Source organism: Stegastes partitus, unplaced genomic scaffold (genome assembly GCF_000690725.1).
Source record: "Stegastes partitus isolate 25-593 unplaced genomic scaffold, Stegastes_partitus-1.0.2 Scaffold142, whole genome shotgun sequence".
Classification (NCBI taxonomy): domain Eukaryota; kingdom Metazoa; phylum Chordata; class Actinopteri; family Pomacentridae; genus Stegastes; species Stegastes partitus.
In genome coordinates this window covers 504,026-520,010 of record NW_007577873.1, presented here as the reverse complement: position 1 = coordinate 520,010, position 15,985 = coordinate 504,026, and the positions used below count along the sequence as shown (strand labels likewise).

The 15,985-nt window shown below is 42.5% G+C and overlaps 1 protein-coding gene across 1 annotated transcript; it reads left to right on the top strand.

Moving 5' to 3' along the window:
* The first annotated feature begins 442 nt into the window (after positions 1-442).
* tfap2d (transcription factor AP-2 delta (activating enhancer binding protein 2 delta)) lies at positions 443-15,434 on the top strand. The gene is made up of 8 exons (XM_008279039.1): positions 443-481; positions 1,143-1,661; positions 4,872-4,932; positions 10,234-10,399; positions 12,062-12,180; positions 12,279-12,420; positions 13,807-13,920; positions 15,218-15,434. Exons 1-8 carry the CDS (start codon positions 443-445, stop codon positions 15,432-15,434), a joined length of 1,377 nt encoding a protein of 458 aa, XP_008277261.1.
* The last annotated feature ends 551 nt before the right edge of the window (positions 15,435-15,985 follow it).

Genomic DNA, 15,985 nt, shown 5'->3' with positions numbered 1-15,985 from the left:
GCGAGCAGGAGACCTTGTGAAAATACAAACGAGTCAAAAAGGAAAATGTCCACAAAAAGCGTAGAAAATGTTGAAAGAAGCACTTGGTTCCTTATTAAGGCGAAGATACAATATTTATTCCTTGTCTCCTGGGATGCTCCGCTCCGTCTATTGTCCTCCCATTCCTCAGTGCTGATGCTTAATTTTCAAAACTTCTATATTACCAAGGGACCTACGACATCAGCCGAGAAATACCCTGCAAGTACAAAATCCGTGCGCCAGCCCCGTCCGTGCAGAGGGGAGACGCTCGCGTTCCGCCAGCTTTCTACCGTTACCGAGAGCGCGCGAGGGGGGACTTTTCCATTTCTCTCGCTTTTTGGGGATTTTAAGGCATTTTTTATTATTATTCGATCGGGCCAGAGAGGAGAGGAAAAAAAAAACGGGTTACTTTGGAGAAAGCACAATGTCAGCGACCTTCCCCGGACTTGTCCACGACGCAGAGGTAGGCTCATTTATTTACTCAACAGCCTTTAATTTATCCAACTATAGCAAGAGCTGCACAATAAATATAGTTTGCTTTAAAAGCATTTCGAGGTTTGCTGTGAGGAGCTGGGATGTAATGTATCGCATGGCTAGTAATATTTCAAAAAATAATACTAATAAAATACATGGAAGGAGAAATGTTTCTGAGTGGAGCTGCCGGTAAAAACGGGGCTTTTTATTAGTGTGTGGAAGCAAATGAGGCTCGGTAACAGTGTGATTAGAACATTTTAGGGCGGAACACTCTCCGCTGTGTCTCACAATGCTTACCTCCCATCCAGTGTGAGCGAGAGAGCTGGGACAGTAAATTTGCCAGCAGCTCGGTAATAATAATAATATATAACAGCACGCCTTTTAAAACGCTGCGAGCAGAGTGACAGGCATGCCAAAGGGAGGAAAAAAATACCGATGGCTCCTGTTGCCGCGCTTCGTTCCCCTCCCGGGCGTGTGGAAATGACATCTCCTTCAGGTGGTTTAAAGTGGAGGAGAGAAAAAAAAAGAAAAAAACGCTTTGAGAGTGTGAGTTGTGTTTTTGAGTGTGTTTGGGAGGCAGAGAGAGGAGACACCGGCTGATGCTAAATGACACGGCTCATATATTTCCCCGTCTCTTTATTATCTTGTAGATACGTCACGACGGATCAAACAGCTACCGGCTCATGCAGCTCGGCTGTCTGGAGTCCGTGGCCAACTCCTCGGTCGCCTACTCCTCCTCCTCCCCGCTCACCTACCCGGCTCCGGCGGGGACGGAGTTCGCCTCGCCCTACTTCTCGGCCAACCACCAGTACACCCCCCTGCACCACCAGTCCTTCCACTACGAGTTCCAGCATTCCCACCCGGCCGTGGCCCCGGAGGCCTATGGGCTCAACTCGCTGCATTCGGGCCAGTACTACCAGCAGATCCACCACGGAGAGCCGGCGGACTTCATCAACCTGCACAACGCGCGCTCGGCTCTCAAGTCCTCGTGCCTGGACGAGCAGCAGCGGCGCGAGCTGGGCTGCCTCGACGCTTACCGGCGCCATGACCTGTCGCTGATGACGTCACACGGCTCGCAGGCCTACGGCGTCGGTATGCACCATCCGGACCAGAGGCTGCTGCCCGCCGCCGGCCTCGGCCTCCCTCCGCCCGCGGCGGACGACCTGCAGGTACCGGCGGCCTCCGTCTCTCTCTCTCCCCGGCCTCCCCAGGCCTCCCCCCCCCCCGCAGCCTGCTGCCTGGAAGAGCCGCTCGTAGCGCAGCTCACAATAGGACAGAGCAGAGCTGGTAGCTGTGAGCAGACCCAGTGCCCCAGTCTCCTGCCCCACTGGCCTACTATTGAGAAAGTTTCCCCCCCTATTGTAGCAGCCACACAGCAAATAGAAAATATTGAGCAGAAAGCCAGCGCCAGATGTCTGTCTGTCTGTCTGTCTGTCTGTGTGCAGCAGCAGGGCTCTGTTGTGTGCAGAGCTGTACGTGGCCTGTAGGTTCCCTCCGTCCACCACTCTGCCCTACTTTGGGTTAAATCACACTGGATATCATCTTGAGATAATTTGGTTGCCAAAGCAAACGTGACTGTACACCAGACTGAGTAAATGTCAGGTCCAGCCGGCCCCGTCCTCTGAGCGGCAGCCTCTTTCTAAAGGTTAATTGACTGGCAGTCTATACCAGCCTATTGTCAAATCCGCCCTTTATTTTCCCAGAAACACACGTGACCCATATTTTACATAATTCTTTTCGATGTAAAGAAATGGTCGAGATGAAAACAGAGTCGCACGGTTCTTGAGCGTGTGTGTGTGTGTGTGTGTGTGTGTGTGTGTGTGTGTGTGTGTGTGTGTGTGTGTCCGGCTGTCTGCTGGAGCAAAGAAAAGCCGCTGGTTGCTCTATTCTCCGGTAAAGGGCGGATTAACGGATCGGGGTTCAGGGCACAATGGGCAGCTCGAGCACCATAAAGCACCGTAGTTTATCCAATTACCGACTTAACGTCAATCAACTTTGTTACTTATGCAGCGACATCTGAGCTGGTTAAGACGCGGCTCTAGTTAAACACAATTTAACACAGTGACACATAATTTCAGTCACGTTAACTATTTAACTCAACTCGATGAAGTGTCGCTTTTATCGATATTTTCTGGTGTCACTGTGCTGCAAATGGACGGAATGCATCCTATCGTTTACACTAGATGCGCTATTAATAATAAGTCATATTTATTTTTTTATAATTTTAAAACAATTACACCTAAAAACTAAGCAGATTTTTATTTTATATTAAAAACATTTTTTTAATGCATCTATCACACTGTTTTTAAAGGGTGTGGCATAAAAATAATTTTTGTTATTTTTATTTATTAATTCTGTTCCAATTTACTTTTTGTCCAATTGAATATTTCTACATGTGATGTGATCATTTCAATTTCATGACAATGACAACTATATACAATTTATTCTGCTCACTCAATGGTAGCAATAACTCATGATAATTTTTTATTATTGTTATTAATTTCAAATATTTTTAGACGATTACATCTAAACATATTTTTGTTTATTATGAAAATAGTTTTATTTGAGTGCATTCATTTTATTTTATTTAAAGGCTGTGGGAGTATAGTCTGTGGATGGTGACGTAAAATAAAAACAACAGGAGTTATTTTTTACATTTTAAAGTTGCTGCATCTATTGACTATTTTTATTTTGAAAATTCTACACGTGATTTAATAAGTTCAATTTCATGAATGGACAATGCATTTTATTACCTAACGTTATGATATTGTAGCTATAATTAATAGATTTTAAAAGGTCAAGTTGCATTTATTTAATTTAATGTAGTTAGTTTAATGTAATTTTATTTCGCTAAATTGTAATATTTATTTTATATTGATGGGCTATTATTGATTTTTTAATACATATTTTATTTTATTTCCTTTTATTTTTTCTCTCTGCCTATAGCATATGTTTGTATTTTGCAGGCGTAGCTGCTAGAGTAAATATTAGCAGTGTGGGGGACGCACATACAGAGCGCAGGTTGGAGCTTTTATTGAGGAAAAGAAAGAAAGGGCTGGTGAACCTGAGCTTGCACGCGGCGGATGTATGAACGGAACAGATGCGCGCTGGTCTCGTGCAGCCCGGTCGCATCTTTGAGCGCGTTAAAGAGATTTTCATGCTGAACAAAAGCAGCTGCCACACCTTTCTCCCGTCACTAAGCTAATTCATGCAAGACCTCTGCGTTTTGTATATTGATTTTATAATCACTTTAGCTTCGGAATAGAAGAAAAGAAACAGAGCAGGAGCTGGTTAAGAAAGAGCCGCAACAAGCTCCCCTTTTTCCAGTTTATTTTAATCAGGCGCTGCTTGCGTGGGCCAGGCCTCGAGGCTCGCACGGGGGATTAAGTGTTTTTCTGAATAAAAAGCGCGTGTTCTCCTTTCTTGATGACATTGTTGATAGTGTGATCTGCACCAAAATGGCTTCCATACATGCAGGCCTGGATGTATGTTTGCAGCACACAGTGATCAGCCAACAGGTTGGTGGCTGCTGCTGCTGCTGCTGCTGCTGCAACGCAGTCCGGACACTTTGTGCTCATTTGTGAGTCTGGATGAGTTGTGCTGTCCTCAGTTATAGCCCGAAGCTTCTCAAATTAAGCTCGTTTCTGGGTGAGCCGTGAGCTGCATGATTTATTTTTACTGTGCCCTCAATTTTACTCAAAGCCTGCTAAGTGATGCACACTTTCTAACAAAAAGGCTTCCACCACTAGAAAATTGTTCAAAGGGCATGCAGTGCAGCAGGGCCAGTGTTTGGACTCCAGGTGGCTGGTTTTGGTTTGTTTGTTTGTTTGTTTGTTTTTTAACGTCTTTACTGATGAACTTTACGGTGCTGGAAAGAAGTATGTGGATGTGGTGGTGTCCAACCTGTGGGTAGGAGCCCCACAGAGAGGTGGCAAGATAAAGTGATTAATGATGGAAAGTATTATACTTGAAGCACATTTTCTTGTGAAATATTTGTGCGCCTTTATTCACCTAAAGTGGGTAAAAAGTGCGTTTTAAGGTTTACATGGACAGGGACGCTTACAGTGGAAGTTATGGTGTTGCGCGTAATTACCATCCTGTTGTTTTATTCATCACAGTTTTTTTTTAAATTCTAATTTTCATTGCAGCAGGTTGGTGTCACCTCAGTGTGTGCTTGTATACATGCTCATGGAGAATGTCTGCACACATGTACAGAAAAAAACAAACAAACAAACCTTAGTAATTTCCTCTGTATGTGCAGCTGGTAAACTGTGCTGCAGCATTGTTTTTTTTTTTTTAAACCAAAAAAACAAAAACAGAAACTGCGGGTGAAGTGATTTCACCTCCCTGCTCGTCCTAATGAGTGCGTGTCTCCACAGGGCTCCGTGGAGGCGCAGTGTGGGCTCGTGCTGAACGGCCAAGGGGGCGTCATCCGGAGAGGTAAGGCCCCGTTTCTTCTCTGTTGTTGTTGCACCGGAGGCCGTGAACGCTCACGGCTCGACACGACAAGACAGCGAGCAGACAGACAAACAGGCGGAACACTCCTCTCTTGTCTGCTGTCAACGTGTTACAGCAGGAGCGGCAACATTTTCTCGCCTATTTAAACACTAACACACTGTACAAGCGCGCAGACAGAGCTCCCCACTCCCACTGTCACTCACTCCTGCTGCAGTCACACTCAACTCTGGTTGTGCGGAGACAATTAAAATGGCATGAATTAATATGGCCCTGAAGTGACTGTGCAGGTCTGACATAATAAAACCATTTGACACATCCACAGCCTGTCACACGCCTCACAATACACACTCTTTTTTTTTTTTTTTTTGATGCTACCACACTATATTTGTGTGGCACTTTACAAACAAATGGAATGTAACGCAAAGTGCATCACAGAACAAAAGGAATAATAATAATAAAACAATCTGAAATGTGAAATCTATATAATCAAAGTGCAAAGAGGCGCCTGTGTTTGTTTTCATGAAATAAAAGCGTCATTTCATTCTAATCATGTTTGATTTTAGGTAATATGTCCATTATTATCACCTCACAGCTTGTGTAAAGACAATAAGAAAAACAAGGTTAAAATAAAATATTTGAAGTCAATTAAGTGCAATTTAATAGAGTGAAAATAATCATACCAACAGAGGTGTATTATTGTACACGTATAAAGGTTTGGGGTTAATTTAGCAAATTAATCTGACATTAAAGTAATTAAATCCGTATAATATCTACTGCAAATGGAAGCATTTAATTTAGTTCAATCATATAGATTTTTTTTAAAAGGTGCTGGAAAATACACATAATAATTGTGCTTATTATTTACCACGTGTTTGGCTGTTTTTGAGCAAATTCTGCCATTTAATCCTTATTTTATGTAGCTCTGTTGTAGTCGTTGCTGTTTATTGTGTACCTGTGTGTGTAAAGTAGCAGCAGAAACAGAGCGCGGGTCTGAGGCCGGTGAGGCGGCTCAGGGCGGCTCTTGAGGGGAGGATGTGGATGTGGACTGAGCCTGCAGCAGCGCTCTGCAGGCCGGCCGGCTTCCTCCTCCTCCTGCTGCTGCTCCAGCGCGCTGTGGATCTGCTCTTTGCTTCATCAAAGCCCGCTGCTGTTTTTTTTTTTTTTTTTTTTTTAGCGGGGACTGTGTGTAATTTTCCACACAGAGAGGAAGGCTGTGTCTCGGGTTTAATTTTTCATCAGCTCTGCCTAGGTGTTGGGGCTTTTCTCTCGGATTGACGCGGGAATCCCTTCGCTATCACTTTCGGTTAATGGTGCGCCGTATTTGGCCCTGAGCTCAGCCGCTGCAACCATCACAACCAATAATCTTTGCTTTACCTCCCGCTCCCGTATCGATAGCTTCTCTCGCCTCGGGCGCACGCTTTGATATGCTAATGCCGAGCGGGGCCCCGGATTCAGCCGAGATCATATTAATGTTGTTCTTTCTGACTGCGGCTTTGGCGGCATGAATATTCACATAACCTTTTTCAAAAGAAAATCACTCAAGAAATGCGGATCCTACTTAGGAGGAGTCGTCTGTGTTTTTAATCACCCTGCTCTCCCTCTTCCAGTTCAGCTCGAGCAGCAGCAGCCGCCGCCGCGCTCATCAAGCTGATCTGTCAGACGCGCGCCCCCGCCACTACACCCCGCGCACGCACATCTCTCTCTTCTGTCAAGACATTGGCGGGCTTTTTGGAGCTATAAACATTGTTGTTAAAATATGAGGAGAATGGCATTTGGCCCTTGTCTCTTTTTCTTTAATTTTCGTGGCAAACTCGTAAAAGGCGCTTGATTCCGCGTGTGATCCCGCCCGCCGCTCGCGCCGCAGCCCGAGGCTACTCTCCGTTGCTTAAATACCGTTATCGCCTCTGGGCCCGCGCGCTCCACTGACTGCACTACCGGCAATAGCTCTTTTCGATTGCCCTTGGCAACATAAAATACAAACTACTTTGAATCAAAACATTTTTAGGGGAATTAATATGATGTGAACCCGCGGCTTTCACAGACGCGCGTCCCTGTCAGAGCGCGTGAGTCTGACAGACAGCTCTGCCCGGTTCGTGTCACATATAGACAGGCGGGCCGGACGCGCGCACACGCACACGCGGGGGCTTAACCAATAGTATCAATCGATTCCCTCGACCTGCTGCCGTCCATCTCTGACAGCCTGAGTGAAACACAAGTCCCATCCAGTGTGTACAAAGCGCTGCCCGCCGGACTACAACACGCTTTTGTTTCCACACCGTCATGGTGTCAGAGCTGCTCTGTGCGCACGAGCCGACCGTCCAGGTGCTGCGGTGGAGGAAAGGTGCGAGCCGCTGGATGACAGCTCCGACTGCCTTCCTGCGGCCACAAAATAATGCGAATCTAGCACATTTCTCCTGATTGTGAATAATAGATTCTGAGAGAAAAAAAAAAAAAGTAGGTTACAGCTTGTCACATGTAGGCCTTAGTTGGTGGCCAAACTGATGCCCCAAAAAGATTTGCTGTGTGCACTCACTCACTCACTCACTCTTCTTTCCTTCAGTTCGGCCTAAATGGCGTCTTTTTTTTCTTTTCTTCATTTCATCATATCCAGCACGGCATAATAACAAAGCGACACACCCTGCTGTTAGATTTGATAATGAGGCAGATGAATAATAGAATATAGCCTACAGTACATCAGACAGAAACCTTGCATTTCAGCTGCTTGGGACGTTAGTTCAAGTGAAAGTTTAATAATAATAGGCCTACTCAGAGCAGTCGATATATATTTCAGGAGGATCCAGTAACACACCGATTCAGATGCAATTAATAATGTGAAAGAGCCTTCACTATCACAACCACAATCATTTATTCACACATCCAGGAGCCTCAAGTACACAATGAAATCAACTTGGTGGTGGAAGGTGATTAAATGAAGGTTTTGTTTTCCCCTCCTGGGATAACAGCAAACACTTCTTACATACAGACAAATATTGAGCTGAAACTGGAATATAAATATATGTACATAGTTTAAATAAAACCACATGCAATATTTAACTAGTGAAAAGGAGTGTGGTGAAGTGCAGAGAGAAACACATTGATCATGGCAGTGTGACTGAAGATGCTTGATGGTGTGCATTTTCTATCACACAAGGATTCATTTTAAATTGGAACATTATTTAAACATAATATATTGTGTTTGCAGCTATACAGCGAAGAGTGTACACAGATGAGCTGGGAACTTACATGTTCGACGATATTGCTCACAGTTTGTGGCGTTTATGGAAATTCTCCTGATTCAAATGATATTAGACCTTCTAGTTCATAGAAAAAAATCAAAACAGGTCAGAAAAAAAGTGATTTGTAAAGACACATGGTCAAAATAGGCTGCATCTTTAATGTATGTTTGCTTTGAAGGCAATTGTTTGAATTTTATGAAATATTTTCATGTCATCACACAGGTGGAAAAGTTTTAATGGTGAAGCGATTTTCCTCCACGTTAACTTTCCACTCGAATCTTTACTGCTGTAATTGTGTGCGCTCAGACATTATTACATTATTGCTCCAATCCAGTCGGCATATTGTGGTTTATTTTCATTCTTTGTATCATGTCATGAATGATATGTGGCACTCTTTGAAACGAGAACCAAGGAGACCTCATGCAAAGTGTGTGTGCACAGCTAAAGCCACCCTCTATGAACAAAGGTGCAAAATAGTCTCAATGTCTGCACACTTGTCCCAGAGGTAGCATTCACTGAAGCTTAGAAGTTCTCCCAAGAAAAAAAAAAAAAAAAAACACATTTGTGTGTTTTAGACGAAAGTAAATGTTTCTAACTGTTGTGTGAGAAATGTGAATCCAATGCTGGAGCTCACTGATGGATACAGAGTTTGGGTTGAGGATACATTTACACTTTCATGCATTCGGTTTTTTCTTTTTTTTTTTTTAAGACCAAAATGTTCATGTATTTTCAGAGTGAAGGCTTTTCAAGGTCTACATGGATTTTTATTGGATACATTCAGTATAGACCTGAGAGCATCTACATTAAAAGTACAGAAAAAGGTTGTTGCTGCTCTTGTGATAGAAGCAAACACAGCAGGTTTTCATTATTTGCAGGACTAATTGCAAAATAAAGCATCTATAGCATAATACAAAACAATTTAATTTTTTGCGGAACATAATCAGTATTGTTAATACATGCAATGGCAGTGATACAAGTTTAGTCTACATGTTTAAATGCATTTCATTTTATTTTATTGGTGGTATTTTGCTTTTACATTCATTTTTTCATCAGTTTTGGTGATTAAGCAGGAGTTATGGGCACAATGTACAGTAACACCGAAATAATAAAGGTGTTGCCACAGCTTATTCTAACCTGCTCAAGCTGTAGATGGCATCCAAAATAGTCCACGTGTTATTGTGGTCTGCATACTGGTAACAAAAATGAGCACCAGTTAAGAAATCCGAAGTGTTGTTGCTTGCTTGTGCGTTATTTCAACTTAATAATAGCTATTCATGTTGCACAAAAAAGAAGTCACATATAAGGATTAGCTGCCACAAAATTAAAGTTGTGTAATTATGAGCCCACTACTGTCAGTTAAAACAAACAGTCAGGTCTGTATGTGCAAAAGCAGAGGACCAGGGATTGACTAATGTGGTTTTGTCAGGTTCTACACATTAGTAGAGATGAAAGAAACAAATAACTGATATTTGGACTTGATCTATGTTTGCAGTAAAAATGGAAATCTTGGTGTAAAATCTCAGAGTTATACTGAACATTTAATTGAAATGCCTTTGATAGTTCCTATGTTACATATGTTTAACTGGAAGAGAACTTTTCAACATTTATCTTTTGTCTTTATAGCAAAGTTTTACTTGACTTGTAACCAATCATACAGTGGTGTGGGCAGAACATTGATTAAGGCCACAGAGGGACTAAAGATGAAGAGAAACACCTGCATCAGAGCCACAGCAGTAAAATTAATTTACTTTATTAGGAATTGATTTAGGCACATGTAAGTCATAGTTCCATCAAACCCTTCAGAACACTTGGACTACACTGTACTGGCTGTTTGTAATAATATATAGTTATTTCTTCTGCCAGTTGAATGATTTGTGACCAGCTCAGTGTCTAACAGAAGGAAATCCACATCCTAACTCTGTGATTCATCTGATGGTTTTAAAAATTATTTTCTGGTCAACTATGGCTCTAAAATCTCAAAGTTTTAGAGATGCTGCTGTTTGTCCACATTGAACCTAAACAGGTTATTTTGTGTGTGTGTGTGCAGGGGGAACGTGTGTGGTGAATCCTACAGACCTGTTCTGCTCAGTACCGGGCCGACTGTCGCTGCTCAGCTCCACCTCCAAGTACAAAGTCACCATCGCTGAGGTGAAAAGAAGACTGTCCCCGCCAGAGTGCCTCAACGCCTCCCTACTGGGCGGCATACTGCGCAGGTCAGTACAGCGCACACACAGGACGGACAGCTGATCACATATGAAGGAAAAGTTCACAACAGCCTCTTTAGTGGCTCTAAATACACCTGCAGTGATTTAGAGAGATGTGTTGGCAGACAAACAGTTTTTAAACTTCTCTCACTACTGCAGCAGCATCATGGCTCCATATGCTCTCATTTCATCTCGTTAGCCTTTCTGACGGAGCTGTTTACAGCTTTAAAGAAACATTTTAATATTTTAACTACAACTTACTCATTAGGAGTCCAAGCCCAAAATATCCTCTCATAAATCATAAATCCACTGCGACCACTGGCCAGCACCTTAAAGAGTTTTAGGCAAAAAATGTTTAAACCATGCGGGGCGTTCCGGATCATCTCTGGAGAGGGAGAGACCCAAATTTCCAACAAGTCCCTCCAACAGCAGCAATGTTATATAAGAATAAGAGCGTGTAAGTGTCATAGTAAGTGGGTGGAAAAAGTAACACAAACACCTGGCAGTGTACAGCAATTAACACAATGCAAACTATTCAATCTTGCTACACTAACTAACAACTACTATTAGATATGATTAGATCATTGGAATGTTATTTTGCGTGTCATATAACAGCATGCAATAATATTGAAATAAGGCGTGTGATGAGGGAGGGGAGGGTTGAACACAGTTTTTTTCAAGTGTAAATCTGGCTGGTGAGCATTGGAGAGTGCTGCCTGAGTCTTTGCAGCCCTCAGATGAAACAGAGGATATATTGTAGCGCCTACAAAGACTATTGTAGGCGAATGAGGGCCGGGGCTGCACGCGCCGCCATGCCCAGGGAGCCAGAGGGAGGCGAGACCAGGCCAAAGCATGCCAGGATCAGAGGAACCAGAGGAAAGCAAGAGTTGCCAGCGCTGTATTATTGATGAGGTGGAGAGAAAGGGAAAGGGGGGGAAGTGGAGAGAGCGAGCTCAGAGAATATGGCTGGTCCTACAAGATGAGGCATCAACAAAGTGAAAAAATAAATAAAAGTAATTGAGCTGCTGATCTTATTTGGGGTAAAATGTATAATGTTGCAGGGATCACTCTAACAGATGATGATGATATGAGCTTTCATCGTGTAATGTGCTCATATGGTGTCATTTCCAAAAGTCGAACAAACACAATCATCTTTATCAACCGAGCAGAAAGTTGTCCCAGGTTCCAAAAAGTGCTTTAAAGTTTTAAGAAAGAAGCACATATGTTTTATAAATTTCACATAACAGAATAATAAACCACAGGGATCATCGTTCGTCTGTTTTCCAAAATAGAACGTCTCACTTTGGGTATAGAAAGAGACATGGAGAGGCACAGTGAGAGGTCTGTGTATAAAGAAAGCCTATCTAATATATAATGAGTTGACATGTTTTAATTATTTTACTCTTTGATTTTGTGCTTAACTTTATGGCTTTGTCATATCAAAGCAAATCTATATTCTTCCATCCTTACTTGCAAGACTCAATTAAACAAGGCTTTTTGTAGAATTTTTTTTTTTTTTTTTGCATTTTTGGTTCTGAGAAATGATTGGTTGATCAATGCTGCTGCTGATGATGATACGATACGTGCTCCAGTTATTCAGTCTTTTGCTGTCTTGTAAAATGTGATTGTTTGATGATATGTGATGCAAAGTTATCTTCTACGTGTCCCCAGAGCGAAGTCTAAGAATGGAGGCCGGTGTCTTCGTGAGAAACTAGACCGTCTGGGCCTGAACCTGCCGGCAGGACGGAGGAAAGCTGCCAACGTCACACTGCTCACCTCCCTGGTGGAAGGTGAGGATGTTTGGCCTGTCTGTTCACCCTGTGATATGTATACTCATCTCATATTGCAGGTTTTATATCATCAGTCCTTTCCCTGTGTCTGTGTTCAGGTGAGGCGCTCCACCTGGCCAGGGACTTTGGCTACACCTGTGAGACAGAGTTTCCCAGTAAGGCGGTGGGGGAACATTTGGCGAGGCAGCACAGTGAGCCTAAAGAAACCAGCGCACGCAAGAAAATGGTTCTGGCTACAAAGTAAGAATGCACACATACATTCACACATATGGATACACGCTGACACACAGAAATACAACAGAGAGAGCTGAAAGTTTTGCTTGGCAGGCTTTCTTCTCAAATTCTGCTGATATGAATGTTTTTTTGCCTGTGATGGGATGTAGCAGGTTAGAAGATTTAACATAGTGTTTGTATGAGTGAAAATGATAGGGCCAGATTTTTTTTTGTTTTAATTTTAAATTCTATTCCTTAAATTTTGCTCTTACTTAACCCAGTATTTCACCATGTGTAGCTGAATCAGACAGTTTTCATGTTGAGACCACTACTCGCTTGTTGACTTGTTCGTTATTTTTTTTCTATGTGGCAAATGTCTGTAGGTCACATCGTACATTTTTGGTCTCTATATTATTTGCATATGCAGACATGACTTCCATGTAAAAATACATGATGAAGGCTCTGATATATGCGTGATACGTCTTTGTGTTGTTTTATCACGTAAAACTCCATTATTAAAAAATTAAGAAATCTGAAACAGTCGTTCTAAGTTCTGCTTTCTAATTGTTAATATTACAATTTAAACCACATTACGGTTGGACGCTAACTCCATCTCTATGAATACAAGTGTAGTCCTGCAACTGGCTTCACTATTAGCTGTGGGGGGTATACACGCTTACTCTGAGGTGGCCGTGCCCACCCATTGGTTCTGTCCCTGGTTTCCAGCCACTACCATCCATTTCTTTGAGAGAAAAGTTCTTGCACAAACATGTTTAAAACTAAAGGTTTAAAAACAGCAGAGTTTGAGGACAGATTGGGAGAAATGTGAAAATGGAAACTTGCTGCTCAATAGGGAGAAATTGTTGTCAGCTCCTGCTCTGAACAACACATACAATTTCATGCACAGAGCATCTTCCGCTGTATTTGAATTTTAAAATATTGTGTTCACAAATTTGTGGCTACAGGGCATGTGTATACCTAACAGTAGAAGCTGCATTTATAGTAAACTCTCACAAGTTGCACGCTGAGTACTGAATGTGCTGAGGGGAAGAAGCTCCCACTCTTTTCCTCATATTGTAGGCTGATTTTTTTTCCAATAAAGTTAGCCCACCAATGATTTCCACTCTGACTAAAATCCAAACAGACAGCCTGGACAAATGTTAAAAAAAATCAACTTCGACTCTACATCTGCAGCATTGTTGGCATCATGTTGTGAATGTGTTTTGCTTGTTTTTGAACAACACATGGCCATGAACTTGTCTTGTTCCTGCATGTCCTTCAGTTTTTTTGCTTGGAGAAATAACTTGAAAATATGTGTGGGTTGATCCAAATTGATGAGGATGGGTGTTAGGGGGAAAAAAAAGACTCAGACAGATGGTAAACCCTCATTCCCTCCCTCCGTCTGTCTGTCAGGCAAATCTGTAAGGAGTTCCAGGACTTGTTGAGCCAAGATCGTTCTCCTTTGGGCTCCTCCAGACCGACCCCCATCCTGGATCTGGACATCCAGAGACACCTCACACACTTCAGGTAACACTCGTGAATTTAAAAAAAAGTAATGCTAAAAATCATCTGTAATAATGCTGTGAACCTCAAGTCACACTTAAAACCACTGAGCGAAGACAATTTTCTTGCAGAGCCTTGCTCTATGTTTTGCCACTGACCTCTTTGCCATTTTGGAAAGATGCAGCTGTGCAGTTTGATTCTTGGCACAAATGACAGAGGAGGAGGGAACAGCGCCTTGTTAGCAGAAATGTCACATCTGTGGCGTCACCATGTGCAGAAAGTTTTAGCAGACCTCTAAAGGGAGATGTACTGTGGACTGCTGGGCAGAGAAATAAGATGTGAGCTCGGTTGTATAAGCAGCTGCATCCTTGTGGCAGCTTAAGGGTCTGGGCTGAGAGATGAGCAGGTACTTAGCTGTGGATGAACCTGCCTGGAGAGCTTGTAGGCAGATAAAAAAAAGTATCATACGCTATAACTGATTCTTAAAAGCATTTATCTCTCTGTTGTTATCCAGCTAGCTTGTGCTGCTGTCATATTTCCAATGGATTTGATAAATGCCATGATTCTATTGTCTGGGTTTACCTGACTGAGTAGTACAAATGTTTTTTAATATGTATAAGAGCAGTGTGGTTTACTAGACTGAAGGGGAACTGGCTAACTCTTGTTTTATGAATGTCAAATAAACATATTAGTCACTACAGATACACATATTGGAATCTGAAGACTCAAACAGCTCCTGTCGTGGTCATGTAGGATCATATATTAGGTCTGAAATGAAAGATGATTTCCATTATTTTGTAATGTCATTGTTTAGCCGATACAATTTTTAAAAAGTCGTGAAAAATGATGACAAGTTCTGAACAAAATATTCAGTTTATGACGGCTTTAGACAAAGAGACTTGATCAAAATATCAAGTCAAAATATATTTAAACAGTCATTTATTATTACAATATTTGCTTTTTGTTCAAAATACCAATTGATTAAGCTCTAATCTGTATAGTATATGTTTAAACTTGATCATATTTAGGCCTTGAATTTGCTGAAACACATTCAGTGTTTCCTCATGAACTGTTGTGAAACAGGGTGGAAGCAGCGTTTAGACCATCACAGGACATTAAAAGGCTTTTCTGACAGACGAAAGAAACTCTTTTTTGAGGATTTGAAGCTCCATAATGCAGGAGGAAGGTTTCACTGCAGGTGTGAGAAAATCGACACGACTTCAGCTATCGGTGTCACACAAACCCTAACGGATGTCTTTAACTTTTACGCCCTTTGCTCTGCCGCTGTTCTGATCATTCTTTCCGTCTCCTCCCTTGACAGCCTGATCACTCACGGGTTCGGCACGCCGGCGGTCTGTGCAGCTCTCAGCACCTTCCAGACAGTCCTGAGCGAGATGCTCAACTACCTGGACAAAAACTCGAGCGGGAAAACGAGCGGGCCCAACGACCAACAGATCAACAACAGCTCAGAAAAGACGCAGCTCCGGAAAACAGCCGAGCCCCAGAGCAAAGACGGGAAAACAGAAAAGACTGAGTAGCCCCCACCCACCCGGTCCCCGTGCCTTGGAGCGCTGCATTTAGGAGTGTGTCTGTGTATGTGAGTGTGTGCCAGGATTTGTTAATTCCCACACGTGACTTTATCTTCTATGGGACAGTTCATATTTATTGTTATTTATTGATCTTATGTTGAAACGTAACACTATAACTGAAGTGTCCCAAACAAGACATCCTCATGTGTGAAAGAAGTCCTCCGGTGTGTGTGTGTGTGTGTGTGTGTGTGTGTGTGTCCTGACGAGGAGGAGCCTCGCCATGGAGACGGCTGTGACTCATCCAAGACTTTATTTGTTTATTTATTAATTCTGAAAACATGAAGTAAACATCACAGTTTTCCAGGACAGGGGAGGTAACTGCCAACACAGTAACACAAATTATACACACAAATTAGACGTTTGGGGTGATTTGATCTGGATCCAGATAATTCAGGTGTGCATAATCTGCAAAAACACAAAAATTGAAAGCATTTTTTTTTCTCCTTTAACCTGTTTTGCAATAAATTATGAAGAGAAATCTCTGATATCAAGCACAAAGG